Source organism: Furipterus horrens, unplaced genomic scaffold (assembly GCF_987537825.1).
Source record: "Furipterus horrens unplaced genomic scaffold, mFurHor1.1.pri manual_scaffold_2, whole genome shotgun sequence".
Taxonomy (NCBI): domain Eukaryota; kingdom Metazoa; phylum Chordata; class Mammalia; order Chiroptera; family Furipteridae; genus Furipterus; species Furipterus horrens.
The window spans coordinates 14,445,386-14,466,979 of NW_028327172.1; the positions used below are offsets into that span (position 1 = coordinate 14,445,386).

Sequence of the window (21,594 nt, forward strand, 5' to 3'; positions counted from 1 at the left end):
AAAAAATCAGTAATAATTGGATAATAAACAGAAATATGATAGCAATGTTTAATAAAACTGTAAAGTATCAGAAAAGAAAGTGTTCAGTAGCAAAAAAGATAATGAAATTATGAGCAGTCTGCTAAAGCTCATAAGGAATTGTGCCAGATAAACCTGATAGTAATAGTAACTTCTCAATAGACTAACAGAATTAGTAGCTCAAAGGAACTCAGTAAGGGCACCATATTTTGCAGTATGTCAGTCACTGAAGGCTGTGAGTCTCAAGATGTTACTTGCACAGTTAGGTCAGGATGGCCCCCACAAGGCCACTGAAACCTGTCTGAAAATCCATAGGCAAAAAATAATGGCAAAGCAAACTATATTTAATTAGGATTCATGACCATCTGAATAGAAATAATATCTAAACATCATTAATAACAACAGGTTCAAATCCATTTTTATTTTATTCAATAGGTTCTCTACCCATCATGGGTTCTGGGAGTCAATTCTATAAAAGATCTGTTAACAACTAAGCCAAAAGTAGTTGAAGGTGAGGTTTTATATTCGCTTGACTTTGGTTTAACCATCTTCAGAATGACAAAGGATGAATAAATTATTTACAGTGTGACTGAGAGAAACAGCAACACTCAAAAGATCTGTTAAAATGTTACACATAAACAAAATATTCTTTACAAAGTCAGTTTAAGATAACAGAATCCTTCAGGAAAGGTTTTGTCAAATAGTAACATTCATCAGGATTTAAAAAATATTTCCATCACATACAGCAAATTCCATCTCCCATCACTTTCCCATATCTAGAAAATTTTCTATCTTCAGATTCTTTTCTAGTCTATGGAAAAATTAATGATCTATTTCAAAATACTGAAGAAAACTGAATAGTTTAATTATAAATCTTTTAAAACCAAGATTTGGGTTTTTAAAAAAATCTGGGAATTTTGCAAGCAGCATAGTTGACTCTGCAATCTCTGCAAGAAGTACTACATACAAGTACAAAGTCCAGCTAAGAAATAACAGAATAACTAAACAAGCAGGAAGTGTTATTCCGGTAAAGGCTGCATTAATGATAGAAGGTCTTCAGATCTGTCTCTGCGAATCAAGCAAAGGAAGCTATCAACACTATCCACTCACACAATGAAAACACATGAACAGCTATTTAACACAGCTCTAAAAGAAAACCTGGTCAACAGTGAGAACTTCTGCCCAAATAAATTAATAGTATCGTGCATCAGGACTACACTTTCATAATAACAACAAGAAAAACACACAGAAAAAAGTGTTAAAGCTGGAAGAGATCTTTCAGAATATTGAGCCCAATTTTATGAGGGGAAGCACACACCAGTGTCACACTGGCAAAATGTCCTATAGCGGCGACTTTCAACTGGTGTGCCACAAGCAGTTTTAAAAGATGCAATACTTGACTATTTAGTCAGGGGCACTGACCTCTTTTCCCTCACATTGTCCAAAGAAACAAAAAACAAAAAACAAAAAAAAAAGCACTAACAGTCAACACAACAATAGCCGTTCAAAATGAAGGAATCAAATTTATACCTATTTTTGGTCAGATCAGCAAAAAATATGTTTTTGGTGTGTCGCAGAATTTTAGCATTTATGTGTGCCATGAGATGAAAAAGCTTGAAAATCACTGTCCTATAGTAGGGATTAGGGCTCTTTAATTCCTTCCTGCTTTATTAGTTGTACCTTCTGCTAGTAGAATATGTACCACTCACAATCTCTCCACAATAAGTAACCACTTCAGAGTGCTATTATTTAACAGTATAGAGGAAAAACAACTGTTGCTCTCAAAACAGTTATTTCCCACAAACTGCACAAATAATGCACGTGAATCTTTGGAAAAGGCGAACCCACTGCAATTTTATTTTGAAACATTAGGTGGCAGCAATGACCAAATGGCAGGAGGAAAGCTTTCAGGGAACTAAAAAGGAAGAAAACAGGCTTAGGGTAGGAGTTAAGAATGGAAATATTTCCATTATAATTTAATCTCATTAAGAATGGGTGCATGCAATGTTATCTTTACATATTACAGGATTCATTATAGGATTCACCAAACCAAACAATGACACAAGTTATTCCTACATTATTCAGATAGTTGAAATCCCTTCTAAATGGAAGCATTTTACATTGGCATCAAATAGCTGTTCATTAGTGAGTGGTTTGTTTTTTTTAATTCTGTAAGTGAGGCACCAGAGACAGATTTAAAAATTTTTTATGCAATGACCCACAAAAGACTTTTACTAGTGGAACATACCATGTCTTTCGGGAAACAAAGGATGTCTGTGTAATCTCAGAATTCCAACCACTACCCCAGTAACCATCCCAGGACCAGGAACAGGTATAAAATCTATCCCATCGGTTACTCCTTGGAGTTCTAAGATTGAGAGGAGCTCAACAGAAGAGGTGAGACAGAGAACAGAGGCGAAGAGAGACCAAGAACGAGGACAAGGTAAGTGGGAAGAGCAGGAGGTGGCAGGCAAAGGAGCAACCCCGGTAGCGTTGAGTCCCACAGAGAATTGCTGGCACACTAAGCTCAGCGGTGCTCTCCCATCCAAAACTTTCAAAAACATTAATAGTTAAATATTGTATTTTAGACTCAGAAAATCCACAGAGTAATTCTGAATGTTATGTAAATACTCTAATTACATGTTATGACAGTTCTAAAATCACTTCCACATCCTGTACCTACAAAAAAAATACACAAGATTTCTTTCTCTTCTAAATTCATTTACTGCTGTTTCTAACCTACTGAACTTGTAGGCTTCTTTATCAAAACCAGCTGCTATAGAGATAATGACATCATTAGAAAATTAGATTTTTGGTAACTGACTGGGGCATGGGGGAGGAGCAATAAAGACTAGAAAATAAAAATCTGTTTTTATCTGTTTTTATGTTCAAACACAATAATAGATATGAGCATCCACATGCATATCACTTTCAACCTGCTGCTTTTTCCAGATTAATCAGAGGCGTAAGAAATTAACATGATTTAAAAAATACATTGCCTAATGGTTGGGCTTCCCAATGTATATCAAATAATGCAAAGTGTTCTCTATTTCCTTCTCATCATATCAGAGTAGAAAATGTTAAGTCTACATTTCAGGCACATTTGTAGTTATATATACTAATCCAGTTCTAGCACTCAAATTAAAGGCTAGAGAAATGGAAAACCTATTTGAAAAAATGCTTCCACTTCATTATATTTCAAAATAAACCAAATTTCTAAACTAGCTTTCAGTAACAGTGCACGTACCAAGAGTGGGAGTAGCGGGGGGGGGGGACCTCTCTGTCTTAAGCTTTTCTACTGAAAGGGTATGGATCTCAGAGTCCAACAGACCCAGGTTTTAGTCCTGGCTCCACGGACTACCAGCTCCTAACAAGAAACAAGTGGCTTTACCCCAATAAGCTTGCTTCCTCATTGTCTTTATACATACAGAATAGGACTAAACAGTAAAGAATCAAACAATAATACGCAAAAATCTTTAACTCAATCCTGAAACATATTAGCACATTAATAAATAGAGTTGGTATAACTGTGTGGTCATTCAGTCAGTGAGTGTCACTGAACTCATATTTTGTACCCAACACTACTGTATGGGCTAGGGAGGCAGCAAGATAGCCAAGGCCCTGGCTTTGACCATAATATGACCGGCATCCAGGTGGGAAGGTCCTTCTGAGAGCAAGCTCTGAGCAACAGTTCTTCAGAATGACTGTTTATTACGATTAAATTTATCCCAATTGCTTCCCTACCCTCTTTATTTCACTCAAGGAGACCCAGCCTTCCAGTCTTCCGAGACTGTGGAAAGTGATGCAAAGAAAATTCCTTTTTTTGCCTTATTTAACACATTGCGGTAGCTAGCACATGTTCATACTCTGACAGATGATATTTGGAACACCATGTAAAACATTTTGCAGATTTCACAGTTTTCATACACTGTGAGTAGCAATTTCTAAATAAAAGAGAGTTTACAAGGCTTTAAATTTGCAGTGCCTTTAATCAGAAATTGAAAATTTGAGATTGAGTCAGAAGCAACACAACAGAATGTTTCATTCCCACTGTTTAATTATAAATTGCTACGTGATCCTCATCACAAAACTAGGTAAGATTTGCCACACATCCATTTAGAAGAGGGGATGAGGAAAGAAAGATGACAATGAAGTTGACAGTTACATCTTAGCTAACAGGAGAAACACATCAATTTCATGAATTACGGTTCTACTTACATTTCTGAAATCACAGCTAATTAACCAGTTTTAAGTTAAAGGTTCTGCTCTAATTAATTAGTGGGTTTCTAGTAAAAAGGAAATACATTTGAATTCTAAATCTTACTCTCCCTTTAGAAACCCAATCTCATTGAACACATCTAATGGAACTATACTTAGTCTGATAATGCTCCTGATGACTCTCCTAGTATTAAAAAAGAATTCCATGCGCCTCTTCCGCTTGCCATGATTGGCTACACCAGGCTGCGGCCTCATTCCACACAAAGGAAGGCATTTAGGCCAGAGATCCAACTGTCTACTTGTATCTCCCACTTGGATTTCTCAGAGCTGCCTCAAGTTTAACATATCCCAAACTGAAATTATCATTTTTTCTCTAGAGAATTTGCTCCTGGTCCAGGGTTTCCTGTCATAGGGAGATAGCACCCAGTTGCTCAAGCCAGAAACTGGAAGATGCACTCTGGCTGGTGTGGCTCAATGGATTGAGTGCTGGACTGAGAACCAAAGAGTTGCCAGTTTGAGTCCCAGTCAGGGCATGTGCCTGGGTTGTGGGTCAGGTCCCCAGTTGGGGTGTGTAAGAGGCAACCACACATTGATGTTTCTCTCTCTCCCTTCTCCTCTCTCTAAAAATAAATAAATAAAACGTTTTAAAAAAAGATTAACATTAAAAGAAAAAAAGGAACTGGAAGTTGCTTAATTACTAACTTTATCATCCTGGACAATGCACTTAAAATTCTGTAAGTCAATCTTGTCTGTAAAATAGGCATAGAAATACCAATATCTACCTTATAGGATTGTCAAGGACTAAATGAGATTCATTAGAATGGTGCCTGGCATATTTTAAAAAGTGCTTCATGAATGTTGGTAATAATAATTCAAAACAAACAACTATTATTGTTATTCTTTGCTCCTGTCAGACAAGACCTCTGAGGAAGACATTCATCAGAAACTGGTCCTGTTTCTATTTCCTAAACCTCTCTCTAGTCAATCCACTTCTATCCATTCCCACTACCGTAATCCTAATATGAACCATCATCACATTAAGTTTCATTGCTGAAATAGACTTATTGGTCTCTTTTTATCAATTCCTGCGCTATTCACCTTGGGAGTCAGAATGATCTCGCTAAAATTCTAGTATGATGTCAATGTACTGCTTAAAACTGTACATCTACAATGTCCTTCCAATAAAGTCTGGAAGTCAATAAACCTGGTTTTCTAAGCCTTTTGTGATCTGGCCCTGCTTAATCTCCAGACCCCAGCCACATCCTCTTTGTAACCCACACTCCAGATTTCCAGATCTCCTAACAGGGTTTCTGTACATACTGGTTTTCTACCTAGAAACCCTTTCCACGGCTCTTCTTCCAGGTTACTCAGTCTTCAGGTCTCAACTTTCATATCACTTTCTCAGAGAGAACATCTCTAACGCTCTTAGCTTTCCCAGTAACATACTCTTTCACGACAAGCAACAGATTCCCAATTACTTGTTCAATGGCTATCTTCCATGAAAGCAGATACAATGTCAGTTTTATTTACTGCTATATCTCTGTAATTTTCCTTGTTGATATTCTGGTTTCTCTTCAGATCGAACAAATCATTCGCCTTTTATGTGTTAAATGAATCATCGCATGATTGATGGACTCAATAGAGGTGCTGTATAATAACTTATCTGGTCTTTGTCCCAGACTCCTAGGCTGGAGGTTCTAAACCTTTGCCATTTCTAGGGTAATAGGAGAGTCTTAGTTGTTTCTGGTGGGCCTATGGATCACACCTGAGTTCATACTACCGCGATGATTCAGAATGGGGGGTTCGGTCACCAGAAAGAACAGCTATGTAACTACAGGGTGGGGGCTCTGAGCCAGCCCAACCTCTGGTAAAGAGAAGGGGGCTACAAACTAAGTTCAATCACTCAAGAAGTGAGTTATGCCTACATAATAAAACCCCAATAAAAACTCTGGACACTAAAGCTCAGTGGAGCTGTCTGGCTGGTGAACACATCAATGTGCGGGGCATGTGATGAGTCCTGACTCCACAAGGAGGGGCCTCAGAAGCCCTGTGTTCGAACCCTCTCAGACCTCGTCCTTGTGTCTCTGCATGGGACTGGCCCTGATCTGTACCCTTCATACTAAAACTGTTTTCCTAACTTCTGTAAGCATTTCCAGCAAATATCAAACCTGAAATTGTAGTCAGCTGGTCAAAGTGCAGGTGGCCTGGGGAGCCCCAAACTTGCAGCTAGTATCTGAAGTTAAAGCAGTAGTGTTGGGGACTGTGCCCCTGAACTGCTGGAGTCTACACTGACTCTGGGTGGTAAGGGACAGAATTTGATTACATTATAAAAGGAAAGTCTTAGAAGTGTCCTGAAGCCCTAGGAAGCATGAAGATCATATCTGGGTACAAGAGAGATACTCCACCATTCCAGGAAACTATGATCCTAGCACAATCCTGTAATCCTTCCCTATGTAACTTGGCCAACAGCCTCTGCCCTTTCATGGACCTGAGCCGTTTTATACCTGGGCTACAGGAAGAAGAAAAGTGGGCGGGGTGGAGAAGGTGATTACTTCCAAAAGTATGAAGTTTATCTTTGGTGCTCTCTTAACTTTTTTTATTTTTTATTTTTGCCCTTCTATTCTTCCTCTCCTCAGCACCTGCCCCTATAGCAATCCTCTCCTTTTCTATTTCAAAATGATTTCTCTGTGTCTTTCACTAACTAAAATAGTCACTTCCTCAGGGTGACTGATCGAGCAAGTAGACAGGTAATAAACTGAATGTACTAATTCCAAAAAAAGATATAAACGAATATGTCACTACTTCTGACATTTCAAAAGAAGGCAATTTAAAATGGATTTCTAATTAGTAAAGTTCCTGAGAATGGCAAGAATATAATGTGTAGCTTTATACATTTCTAAACCCTCTGAAGAAGAAGCAACATTCCTCTACTTGTAACTTCCTTCATCCATTGAGACTGGGAAACTGCACAACTTCCTGGTATGCTCCCATTTCCTTCCTTCCCAGGAATCCTAGGAAAGTCTTCCTCGCTCGGCTCCTGCAGCCCCGCAGCTCCCGCTCTTAGACCTACATCTGTTTTTTTCTTCCTCAAATACTTTAGGGACTGAACTATATATAAGGAAGCCCTCTCTGGAATCCCAACCCAATTTAATTACCTGGGCGTTCACCCTTTTGGAAGCTAACTGGTCTTTTTCCTCAAGCAGCTAATAATACTCTTGGGTCTTTTGTTAAGAAGCTTTGAAAACTTAAGTATAAACAGAGATATAATGTTCTCTTTTCTTTTGGTATTAGTTCCCTAGTCCCACACTTCCTCCTACAAAATCCTTCCATTTTGTACAACACCTCAGGATGCCCTGCCAGTTGCTAGATGGGATGCTGCCTAACTCATGAATCATTTAATAGGGCCAATTAGAGCTTCAAATCTACCGGGCTGAATTTTTTTTTTCACAATAATAAATAGGCCTGAATGCACTAAGCCTGCACAGCATCGCAGTCACCCTTTGTGCACCAGCTGACTCTCTTGTTTCTACAACTTATGTAAACCATGACAATATGGCATGCAGAAAACATGGCAGCTTTGGCGCGGAAATTCTGGGTCTAGGATGGGATGCGTGAAGTTTGAATAAAGCTATGGCTGATTTTTTGAAGTGAATCAGAAACTAAGTTACTATATTTTTCCAGGAGGATCCTTCTAGTTTAATTCTAGAATAACGAATGTCACTTTTTAAAAGTTAAAAAGTCACAGCGGTGTGTTATCTGTGGCATACTTGAAATCCAAGGCTACTCCTTTGGCCTTGGTACATTACGCCTCCTACAATGCATTGTGCGAAGTCCTCCAAGCCAATGTGGCGCACACATGAAAGTCTCTTGAGGATCCGAGTAAGCACTATAGTTTGTCACATTTTGTTAACCCATGGTTTTCTTATTCAAAGCAATACTGATGTCATTTTGTCTGAAGAGCTGAAGTTTTTTAAGCTTTCTCAACTCTGTGCTTCTTGGCATTTGTCTGAGAAAAGACAGCAGATGCTTCCTTATTTTACATAACAGAGTTAAGAATCCAACTTCTCAACCTTAGGCATTTAGAGTTTTATCAAGTTATGGTGGTGACCTTTCAGTATCAATTCACAGAACGCATGGCTGTTTTCTTTCCACTTATCTTATTGAAAACTTAATGTTTTTCTCATGACAAAGGGCTTTAGCATTTTCCTTGGTAGTTCACAAAATATTAATTTTCTTTATTAAGTACTGACTATACTTTGGTGGTTAATGTTATTCAAACAAATGGAATGTACCTTGGTGATTTATTTTCTTTTTATCATTACTGGTTTTGTTAGCCCTCAGTAGGAAAAAAAAAAGCCTTTCCTGGGGCTTAATAAGGATTACTAGATATTACCAGAAATCAACTCATACATTTACTATGTTAGGGAATGTTACAAGGGGGAGGCTGACATTAAGCAGAAGAGGTAGGAAAATACAATTATTTCCCCCTTTCTAGACAGAGGTGAGGGTATGTGTGATCTGGATGGGAATGAGAGAGGGAAGAAGAAGGTAAAGGGGCTACAGACCCAGGTAATCATAAGAAAAAGAAAATATAAACATCAAACCCCCCCCGCCCCCCGCAAGTACTACACCCACACTAGAGAAGGAACTGTAAGTCAGAGTGGAAGTAGGACCTAGCAATAAGATAACATTAGCTCATAAAGATGCTTTAATAATTCCCTCAAAAATCTTGACAAACTAAAATGATAACATGATGTATAAGATATCTGCTAACAACTGTCAATAATAATTATGCAAAGCTTATAATTAAGGAGACAGGTGTAGTAGAGTAGGAAGAAAACGAAACGAATAGCCAGCTAATAAGATAATGTATGCGAAAGTCCTGGTATAAACTTTAAAGGATTATGTAAATATTCAATATTACCTATAATTATTATGATTATTAATATGTAACCAGCTAGAAATCCAAGTTGTACGCATGTATATATCTCAATAGGTATTCCATCAGAACTGTTTAATTATAGTATAACTTTAAAATGCTATCTTTCCTATTAGAACATTACATGACATAAAATCAGGTGCTTTCTTGCTCATTGTGGTATCTCCAGTTCATTGAAGAATGAATGAATGAATGAATCTGCTAATTCCCAGGTTGCAATTTACTAAGGAGCTGGACTGCAAAAACAGTGGTTACATTAGCATGTGTGGCCTAGGAAAATATCTAGCCTTATGTCTAAATATCACTTATTGACATAAGTACTAGGATTCTAGAAGTGGGGGCAGCATGCTTGGAAACCATGTGTCCTGTGCTCTCACCCTTAACAGATCTAGCTATTGTGCTTAAATTCATACTGTAGACTTTCTATATACTGAGTCAGGAAAGAATCCTGCAGTCCTGCAGCAACCAGATGCCCAACATTTTCCATCTTCAATGGCACCCTCCCTAAGCGTCTGTAGTTTCAAAGTTACCCAGTAAAAAGCAGCTAAAATATATGTAAAGCTAAGGACAACTGTGATTAACGAAACTACTTCTGAAAGGAAGTTTTTCTCTCCAAGAACACAAGTGGAAGGTAAGTGTCCTCTCATTAGGGCTCCTTGATCCACACCCCTGCTTAAGCCAGCCTTCATCCTCCAGGGCTTGCCTACTTTGAAAGGGGTTAGGATGGACTACGGCAGTGTATACGTTATAGCAGTGATAAGTTCTAGCTGCTACTGATTTGGAAGTTTAAAAAAAAAACAAGAATTTTACAGACGTGACTGGTGCTGTAGGAATTCCAGGGCTAAGCTAAGGTCTAAGAGGACCCGTGAAAGACTCCAGGCAACACTGTAAGTATTCAAAAAGAACATGTAGACACAAGGCAGAAACTAGACCTGTGTCTTCATTTGCAGTGTGCCGGGGGCTCTCCTGTAAGTGGGGGAGTAGCAGTGTGGGCAGGTGGGGCATGGTGGCGGGCGACAGGGCCCGGGCAGGAGCTGAGGAAGGCAGCGTGTCTAAGCCGGCGTTAACCAAGGGTACTGTACAGGCCTATACGTGCTCAACTTTTTTGGAAATTGCCTTATCAAGAAATGATATAAAAGGTCATCCTTTGATAGCATGAGTCAAGGAGGTGGGTCTTAAATAAAGAAATGTTAGAAAATATTTGTTACGCTTTCGCTGTGTTTTTCCTCCTTTTATAGCTCAATAAAGAAAACAGTGGCAGCTACCAAGGTTCTCACCAATTTAGGCAGTGAGATATGGAGGTTTAGTGAAGGAAAGTTTTCCTGAACTACATACCCTGTTTCTTCCAAGAAATGGCTCAAAGAACGTTGGAAAACTTTTCAAAGCCCTTTTCCTTTCCTTAAAATCTGGTGAATCTTTTATATAACAAGGTACAAAACTTCCATATCGAAGAAAATCATTGGTTTCTGGTAATTAAGGGCAAGGTAGCTGAGATGTAACAAAAGGGAGCAGCAGACTTAGATTAAATACAGAAAATAGAGAGCTGAATGCCAGGTGCACCACTCAGTCTTTCTGTGACCCTAGGCAAGTCTTTAAAGTCTCTAAGCCACACCTTCAATTGGGGTGGTATCTCCCTCAAGGGGACAAAAAATTGATTTGGGGGTAGTGAGTATGAGACCTTATTCCTTTAAGTACAAAGCACAGATACAAACACATAAATGATACACAGTGTATCTGTGGTATTAAAATTTCACGGAAAAAGATTAGGGGGTAAAATGTTTTAAAAGGCTCCTGTGGAGGAGAGGATGATAAGGAACAAAAGACTAAGAACCGCTTTTCTAAGCCTTCATTTCTCAACTGTGAATATGGGTCAGCCAGCATCCTCCACCTTGAAGGATTATTACGCTATTACTATAAATATACATAGAGAATGAGAGACTGGAAATAAAGCAGGCAGGGAAAACAACCAAAAGCAGAATAGCCATTAAAATATAACAAGAAACACAAAAATTCAATTAGATATATAGATTAATATCATATAATAATCAATTATATTAATAAGACAATTTTCATCTCACTAGTCATTTTACCAGCTGAACACCAAACCTCCAAAAAGAAAACATACGGCCCTAGTAAAAGCCAAACAACAATGCAAGAAGAATCCATAAATGTGGCAAAGATACGAACCTAAAACACCGATTTTAAGACCTGCCAAGCTTGTTTGAATTTTATCATAAATATCTTCTGATGCAAAGTCAACAGCAATGGTCCTTGTTTCCACTTTGAATTTTTCTCCTAGGAAAAAAAACACAAGTGGAGAGAGAGAGGAAGAAAATTAGTATATGGCAATAAAGCATTTGATGACATGATTCTTTCTAACTCTTTTTACCCCCCAATTTGATATAAAACTTAGACCAGGATAATTTTAAGCACTCATGAGACCATCTAAGAAATGATATAGAGTCAACACAATAGTTCTGCAGTAAAAATGCCCGTGTTGTCACAGAGCAGGCTGACGGCCCCTCAATCAGTTCTCCTTCCGAAAATCAATAATGACTGACTACCTTTTAGATCCTTAGGGACGAAAGATAAAACGTGATTCATAGCATAATGTTACATACTCTTTACATATCACTGTTTTGTGATTTTAATGACACACTAATGCTTCATAATCTCAGGAATACATCTTTATGTTGTACACTATTTTAAAGTGTGAAATATGAAAGCAAAAGCCCATCTTATTAAAGTAAAAACAAAGTCAATATGATCATATTGGAACTTAGGAGCTTGGTTAATAGTTAATAGTCACCACATTTAAAAACCTCCACAAGAAGAGCAAAGAGCTACAAAGTGACACAAGAAAGACTTCACGGTTCTGCTTTGCACAAGACCATTCAAGTCCCGACAGAGCTCATGGAGACAACAGATTCATGAGTGAGACCCTGGAGAAACAACTCATCTACGGTAACAATAATGGTCATGTCTGCGCTCACTGGTAAGCCCCTTGGTGAAGACGACATGGACTGTGGGGTCTGCCGGACATGGGTACCAATTTCATTTCCACACTTATTTGCTAAATGAATTTGAACAAGTCACATTATCCTCTTTGAGTCTGTCACATATCCCATCTGGGCCTGTCACATCTCCATCCTCTGTGAGGTTCAGCATCCCCATGTGAAAATGAGGCTCAAGTGTTGCCTACAGGCACGCAGGACACAATCCATAAACATCAGTCTCCCCTTTCTCTCTTCAGCGGATCCCACTCTCACCTCACTTAGTGAAGTTCAGTGGGCTAAGAATGCTTACATTTGGAACTTGATGAGAATTCAAAAGAATTCATTTAAAAATCCAGCTTCCGGAAATAAATGTGCCTCCATTCACTGTCGATGTTGGCTCGTCACAGAGCGTGCCGTGTCAATCCACAAAGGGGGTTGCTGCTCTTGACCCAAAAGGATTTATGTCTAAAACTAAAGAGCTGGTTCACAAGAGATGTGCTGCTTAGTTAGACTCAATGGCAAGTATTGTCCCTAGATAGGAATCAATGAATAAAGGAGAGAGGATAATAACTGACATGGAAAATACCTTATCTGGTGTTAAAGGCATACTTACTATTCCAATATAAGTGACTTCTTGTATGTGTTTGTGTAATTGAGAGCCAGATAGGTACAGAGCTGTCCTTCCACAACGGCTGGTCCCACATGTCTTACTATAAATGAGTCACAGAATTTACCACAAGAAAATATTCTGCCTTTGTTAGAGCCACAGATTCATAAGGGGAAAACAAAAACTAAAAATCAAAGGGCTGAGGGAAACTTTTTATTAAATGTAAAATTTTATTCAAGAGTAAAATAAGGCATATTTATCTCTTTATTTTGAGAAAAAGCAAAATATGTTGCCCTACTAGCACCATATACTGGCATTTAGGAACATTTATCTCTAGTAGTAAGAGGCACTTCACGACCTCTGAATCAAATTTACTCTCTTAAATCTCACAGTATTTGGTGAATGTACTTGCATTACAGAATCTGGTATAGATATGCTGCTAAAAAAAAAAAAAAGAGAGAGAGAGAGACCCTTTTGGAAAGAATGTTATTTAGTGAGAACCCTCACGGAAGCTATTTCTTTGTGTTGACATTAGAATAAGCAAAATGGCTTCTGATGCAAGTTTTTCCAGATAAATCGAACTTTGAACTTCGCCCTGATTACTACGGATCATGCTCCAGTTCAGTTAACACTGCCATCTTTCTCTTGCCTTACCTCCACTGCCTCTGCTGTGTGCTCTCACTCCTTTAACATAGGTCAGATCGCGTCCCTCCCCTCCTCACAAACCTCCGTGAGTTCCACCTCACTTACAGTACGAGTCAAAGTCTCCGACGACAGCCTAGTATGTCTCTCAACTCATGGCCACCTACTTACTCCCCCTGTTGCTCCCCAGCTCTAGGCACAGAGTTGTTCTTTAAACACAGAATGCTCTCCAAATGCACTCAGAGCTTTTGCTCTTGCTGCTCCCTCTGCTTGGAATGCTCTTCCGCATCCCTCATCTCTGCTGGGTCTTGAAGCAAATGTCACCTTGTCAGAGAAGCCTTCCTTGACCACTCTTTGAAAAATGCAAGCACTGCTCCCCTAGAAAATCTTTGTCCCCCTTCCCTGCTTTCCTTATCCTGCCACTCAGACTCCCCTCTTCATAATATATGTGTTGGTCGTCATCTGTTCCCACTAGAAATAAGCTTTGTGAAGACATTTGTGCAGTTGTTCAACAATGTCACAAAGGACAATGTTCCACCCTCCTCTTTTATTCCCACAGGTTGGCTTCCCCTGGTTTCAAGAGGGCCGCTGCCATTTAAAGTGTGCCATGCAGATGGCAATGTTTAGAGGTAGAAATGGGGTGTCCCTATTATATGTCCCTTTAACAGTGAGGGAATCTTCCCCAGAAGAATCCAGCAGATTCCTTTCCCAGGGTTATGGAATGCATGCTCTTGACTGGGCTTTGAGCCCATGGATGGGCTGTGAGGATTCCACTAACTGCCGAACTGCCCTACTGCCACCACTGCATTGTGTGAATAGGAAATAGCTGCATGTATGTAGAACAGGACAGGAGATGCCTCTCTCTGAGCACAAGCAACCCAAAGAGGATATGACAGGTGATCTAAAAGGCTGAGGTAGGAGGTAGATGGCTTCCCTGGGACCTGAGAAAATAAACGTAGGCATCTTCCCTCTTCCCATGGCCTATCAGCCCTCCTCTGACCCTACCAACAGCAGTCAAACCAGATGACAAGAATCCTCTAATCTTAAACATCAGCACCTGGGACAGAAGTGAGTACCATATACACATAATTTCCACCTGCACCCCTCCCAAACCCAAGGCTCTTCACCAAACAGTCCACAACTCAGGAACAGCCCATTGCTAGGGAAGAAGAACTTCACCAAAGCCCGTGGAGAGGTCCTTCTGGGTACCCTGATCCTTGCTCACCACAAAGGCCCAAGGGATACCAACCCCTGTCAAGTCTTTCCTCCAGGGTGGGAACAGTGATAGTTAAAATCAATATCCTACAAGTGGGTAGGATAAAGATACATGAACAAGTGAATTTGGAGGTTGCGATGGGAAGAGATGAGTCACTCATTTGTCCCTTTAAGAAAACTGAGGTGACCCCAGCTACTGGAGTAACATCAGCCTTCAGGGTGTGCCCTGGGTTCAGAGTCACCAGGAACAAGATCTCTGGAACAAGACCATGCCTTCCCATGACATCCATATCCAGCGACTGATCAAGGTGGGAGTATAAGGCCATTGGTCGGCTAGTACCTACCATATTCTGATTCCAAAATTACAGTCTGTTTATTATACTATTTTTCTATTCTTTCATAATGCCCTTGTTTTAATTATTCTAGTTTTAAGATAAGTTTTAATATTTCTGACAATGCAAGTGTCCATTATTATTACTTTTTTTCAAAAGTTTATTGGTTATTCTTCCTTGTATAGTCCCAATTCTTACTGGGGATGCATGAAAAATTTCAATTGAATTTATGAAGAATGACAATGTGGCATTTATTCAACGTCTCACAGTAAAAATCTTGTGGTTATATATTCTTAAAGAAATTAAAAAACTAAATAATTCCTTATTAAAATACTATACACAATTATGCAAAGATACTCAATACTGTTGATTATTCCTACTGATTTAAACCATTGGATATCTGAAGCTGGATGGGTGGGCATTCTGCTACTTACAGTTGTGGCCAAATACAGTCATGCCCCCCTCCCATTTTTCAGGGTGAAATGGTTCTGAGAAGGTCTTGGTCCACTGTCTCTCAGCCTAGTGACTAAAACCAAAACTAAGAAGCAAAAGACTCTGATGATTGACATAAGCTGTTCGAGGCAGGCAACTCACTAGAAATGAAGGCAAAAAATCAGCTCTGGCTTAAATAGTAGGGAATGAAGCTAAGAAACAGCTAGGCTGATGATACCAGTCTTTCTATTTTTATCCACTATTCCACTGAAAACCACAAAACCACAATTGTAGAATTACAGAAAACAAGTGTCATTCATGACCACGGAGCTATATATGTAACAGCGAATGCCCTCAGTGTCTCAAGCCACTCCGCCATCTGCAAGGGCGGGTGCCCCACTCCTACAGTCACGTTGCTGAATTTCACTGAGAGCATCCTGAATTAGTTCCAGGTCAAGTCGGGAAGTGACAGAAACGGAACTGTACCTGTAAGGAGTCTCAAGATGCTGACAAAACACTTCTCAATATTAAAACGAAGATGTTGTAAGGTTTAAAACTAAAAAAGTCGAGAACATATTCTGAATAGCCTTATGTTTGACATACTTCTGGTCTGGCCATCATTATTTTCATTTTGCTCAACAAATTGATATATCTTAAGTCTAAGTCTTTCTCTGAGAATATACTTATAGGTCTTAGAAAGACTTTCTTCATTCCCCCACTGGGTGTCTGGCAATATTAGGTCTGAGAATGCTAGAAAGGAGGCCTAATTTATATAAACTCATGCATTATTTATAATTTTTCTATTAATAAAAACCAACGATAATATATTAATTCATTTGTCCCTGTATCTGCTCCAAATAAACAATCTGTTCCTCCCCCTAAATTTTAGGTACTATCCATTATGAAGGCTTGTTACATGTACCCTTCCCCATCTTTTCTATATTATAACTTCCATCATTTAAAATTCAAATTGTGTCAACACCTGTATGGACAGACTTTTCACGATTCCCATTTTCTCCAAGGTTAAGCTATTGATACTTCTTCTCTTGGCTGTGTTCCTAGAGACAAAGCTTCCGTAGAACCCTGTTAAATACTTATCATACTATATTATTCAAAGAGCCTCTATTTCCCAGTAAACATAGATCATTCTATGTTATCTCATCACCTAGAGCCATGCTTGCATAGAGTAGAGGTCCCCCATATGTTTGTTGAGTAAATACATGTAGGTCAGCATAGCAGACTTATAAAATCATCTTCTCAATCCTTCTTGAACTCTTCCCTATAAAAATAAAACTACATGCCGGTAAGAGATGTCTATACGAGACATAATATAAGGTACTTACTATAAGCATTTTAAAGCATTAAGATAAATTGAGAAAGAACGCAGTTCTTCCATCTGTCCTACATGGACACAAGCAGTCTCATAAAAATAGAAACATTTTAGAACCCACCCAGGAGCTTAACCCAGGGGCATGGAGCCGGCGGCTGAAGGTATGTTAGTCACGGACCCTCTCCCTCTACCAACTCCTGAGAAAGGTAACGACGGAGACAGGAGAGACTCCTGGAGAAACAGTACGATAGTCAATGCCTACCAATTTTATCTTCTTAAATCTAAACTCATTAAAGTCAACTTATAACTCCAAAAATGTATGTTTTTTTAAAAAATCCTATACTTTCATATAAAATGTTTTACAATATTCAGAGATGTATAACAAGTTCAAATCTTTTGTCCTTTTTCTAATTTTAAGGAGAAAACAAACAACACAAAATTCCCTCCACTTCCCTCCTTTTCTTATTTCCGGTATTTCACCCAGGCCCTACCATCTCACTCCACTCCCTGCCCCTTGGGGTGAGGCGGCTCCCTACAGAGAAAGCACCCCTTCTGTAGCTCTGGGGAAAAAGGTGATTGTGCCCTGGAAGGGAATAATTTATCTGATTTCACTTTTAAAGGCCCATTTAATAATAATTGCCAGAGATGCTACACAAATAATGGTCCATTTCTTTTCCACATTGCCCTTGAAAATATATTCACGATAATTTTAATATCATGAAGAGAGCTACATCCAGTCAAATCAAAAAAGTCATCATAGCATCATCAGGTTCCATCCCAAACCAAGTATTTCTTTATTTTAAGCCAAGGTTATTATATTTTTATTCATTAAAAGCTATTTAACTAAAACGCCCATCTGTAATAAATAAAAAAACTTATACCATGTGAATTTGTTCTATTGATAGGGCATGAATAGGACCTATTTTTTTCAAAGCCCTGAGCTCTACCCTTGGCTCAGGTATTGTAGACCCTTGAACAAGGCATCTTTGAAGAAATTATCACGTAAGGACATTATTTTCTACAGTTGTGGGGGTAGGGGGAAGAAGGCCTCCAATGGGAAAATCTAAATTTTATTTTTGAGGTGAGAAAAATGCAAAAAAAAAAAAAAAAAAAAAATCCTAACTTTACCGCAGTTAAGATTCCAAGATGATGTGGCTAATACTATGGAAGCAGAGCGTATGGGCTGAATGTGTCTCCCTAAGATTTATGTGTCAAAGGCCTAACCCCGAATGGGATGGTATGGGGAGGTATAGCCTTTGGAAGGTAATTAGGTTTAGAGGAGGTCATGAGGGTGAGGCCCTCATGATGGAATTAAGAGTTCTCATAATAAGAGAAAGATAAAGAGCTCTCTCCCTCCACTCACATGCACCAAGGAAAGGCCATATGAGCACACAGGGAGAAAGCAGCCATCTATACACCAAAAAACGGGCCCTCACTAGGAAATGCATCTGCCAGGACACCTGGATGCAGGATTTTCCAGCCTCCAGAACTGTGAGCGATAAACGCCTGCTGTGTTAGATACCCAGACTATGATTTTGTTATCGCAGCTTGAGTTGACCAAGACCCAAAATTTGTTTGAAAAGCGCAGCACGCAGTTAGAAGTTCAGTCACTTGTCGGCCGAGGGACCTTCACTGAAGTCTTTTAACCTTCAGGAACTCTATTACTACAAGAAATAATACCCACCCGACATAGCTCCTGTGAGGATTACATGTCATAACACAGGAGAATGTATTTTAAGAAACTATAGACTCTTATACAGATGTTTTCTTTTCTTGTTTACAAAGACGACGGCACAACATATAGCTGTTGACTCCTAAGTAGCACAGGCATTACCTGTATCATTCAACCTTTTCTCTTTGCATCAGATGCACATCCTTTTTCAAGTTGACCATGCACATCCAACTCTGCTTTAAAAATTGATTTATTTACCACTGTCTCATCCATGAGATCAATGGTCATGGTACACTGTTTTTAGCCATACCTTTAGTGTCCAAGTATTTCTGTGACTCAATTTGCTTGTCAATAACATTGGAATTGCTATGTCTCATTTATTCCAAGATGTACATTTTTATTCACTTTTTAGTTTTGAAATCAGGATGCCTTAATAATTGCCAGTTTCACTGGCGATTCTTATTTCTTAATGCTTATGAGCTGCATCATCATTTCACGATCAGTGGTGTCTCAGATTTGCTAAAAGAAGCAGAGAACCCTGCTGACATTCACCCTTCTTTTTAATCACACAGTATGAACTGAGGACAGCTTCCAAATGCAAGATTCTCTGGTATTCCAGTGCTTATAATATTCCATTACCACCACTAGTCAAGAAGGCAGAATATTTCCCATCCTAAATTCAGACCCTCAAAACCTTAGCATACATTCATTCACTTATTCAGGGGCACAGGCACTGGCAACAAGGCGAGGTACCTCACTCCCTAAATTCTCAGCTCTATGAGGGCAGGTTCATGTCTGGCTTTTTTCTTTATCACTACATGCTCAGAGCTCAACACTACCTGGTACACTAGGGGAGCTCAGTAACTATGCTTCAGTTGAATGAATTCAAGAAGTACACACTGAGGAGTGCCCACATGTCAGACCTTACCCCAAGGATCCCAGCAGATATCCTCAAAGAGGTCATATTTCGGTAAAGGAGTTAGGCACGAACCCAACTGTTGCTTTAATAAATATGAACAAAGAATGCAAAGATAAAGCAGCTCATGCTTGCAGAGTGGGGTTTTCATTGAGTCCTTGAGTAGGAATTGGCCACACAGAGAAGGGGCAGAAGGAGGCAAAGGCAGAACGTGGGGAAAAGGATCAGCATGTTATAAGAATCCTTGTGGAGACAGTATGTGGTACACAGAGAGAAATAGAAAGAAAAAATTCTGTAGAAGGAAGCTGGTGGAGGTTGTGTGTGCCAAAATAACAAGCAGGGCCAGCTACATAACTGTGGTGAGCAGTACCAAGTAAAAAGGCAGGGTCGCTTATTAAAAGGTATTAAGAATTTCTAGCCCTGGCCAGGTAGCTCAGGTGGTTACAGCGTCGTCCCTATATGCACAGGTTGCGGCTTTGTTCCCTGGGTAGGGTCACAAACAAGAAGCCAATGAATGCATAAGTAAGTGAAACCACGAAGCGATGTCTGTCTGTCTGTCTGTCTGTCTCTCTCTCTCTCTCTCACACACACACACGCGCGCACGCATGCACGCACGCGATAAAAAAAGAAAGGAAGAATTTTAAGATGGCAACTGTAGAGATGAAACCAAGTCCAGGCCCTTCTCAGCACAGAGTCCCGTATGAACGAAGAGGCCACATGCCTATGAAAGCGGCCCTGTAACAAGTTTACATTTCATCCTATGTGTTATGAATACATAGCAGAGGCTTTAAGATAGGAAGTGACATGATCACACTTGTTATTCAGGAAAGAAATCCTAGCGGCAGAGGAGAGGGCACATGGCCTGTTATAAAGAGTGATGGTGGCAGGGAGAGCCCAGAGCAGCTGCCTGAACCCCGCGAGAGAAGCGGGCCTGCAAGACAAGGGCGGCAGTGGACGTGGGAGGCAGGCCGGCTCAGAGAGGCTTCTGACTTAAGAGTCTGACGGATTCTCCCGCTGATTAGATACACGGCTTTAGAGAGACAGCAGATACAATGGTTTTCTCCATATGCTTTAGAAATCTGGTTCATAAACCATCACATCTTAGAGCTAACACAGTCTTCATAGTTTCACATATAAGGCAATATTCCTATAATCATGGTTCAGCATATTTATTATCATATAAAATGTTTCTCTGTTATTTTAGTAAAATAAGTGTTTTGTTTTGTTTTTCTTGAGGTAGCTTACTTCTTCTCTTTGTTGGTTTGAAAAATAAAATTACTACCAATGAGACTTGGGCCAGTGTTGACCGATTCTCCACATGCAGGATAACTGCGAACTAAAATCAAACTTGAAAACAAAAGAGATATTTTTGTAACCCTCTATACGATTCCTCCCTTTTTCTTTCAAAGAGAAAGATAGCTAAAATTAATTAGAAGTCAAATATCACACAGTACATTTCTCCTAAATATTCTGATTGAGCTCCTTTAAAAAAAAACTTTTTTTTTAAAGTAACCTCTTTTCATTTTAACCTGTCACTTTGTTCTTACAAGATTCTGTTCTGGTTTTGTGAGATCTTGCCACTGGAAAAAAAATATTCTTTTCAAGCTCTGAGTCTCTCACTTTGGTACTTGGAAAAAAGAAGCTTAACAGTTTAAGAAACAAAAGAAAATAAGAAACTTTTGAAGAACTTACCGTGTAATTTAAAGCATCATCTACTGAAATGAGTATTTACAGCAAATAACGCTTTGAAAATCAATAGAGTTCAACACAAAAAAATACCCCTTTTCATTTAAATTGTTAAAAGAGTGTAGTTTTCACCTATTAAACCAAAATAAAAGCAAAAATGCTTGATTTCGAGTCTCCTTTCCCTGTACTCTTAGCACTAAGGATAAGAACTTGACACAAATCATCCCAATCTAGGACATCCTACAGAACCCAGAGGTACCATGTGAAAGGCACAGGGGTGTAGTTAACACTCCACCAACTAAAGAGGATTGATAACTATTATAGTTCCCAATTACTGAGCATCAGTTAGATGCCAAGAACTCTGCTAAATGACATTACGTCATTTAATCTGCAGGAGAGCTTCCTGGTGTACTGCTGAAACTTGCAAATGATTTTTCTCATAAACTTCAGTTTTCAACATTTGAAGGGCCATCACTTATTTGTTATTTTTACATTTTGAAATAATCTCAAGCAAAGTTGCAAATCCTGTACAAGGAACTTCTCCCCCCCCCCTCTTAACCGCATAGATTCAGTTGCTAACAAGATGTCCAT

At 39.2% G+C, this 21,594-nt stretch overlaps 1 protein-coding gene across 1 annotated transcript in view; it reads right to left on the bottom strand.

The window, feature by feature from the left end:
- Window positions 1–21,594, bottom strand: part of HSD17B12 (hydroxysteroid 17-beta dehydrogenase 12) — a 147,641-nt gene that overhangs the window by 34,690 nt on the left and 91,357 nt on the right. The window contains exon 4 of the mRNA XM_090262448.1: window positions 11,363–11,470. Within this exon, the coding sequence (XP_090118574.1) occupies window positions 11,363–11,470 (108 nt within the window). The remainder of the gene's footprint in view (window positions 1–11,362; window positions 11,471–21,594) is intronic.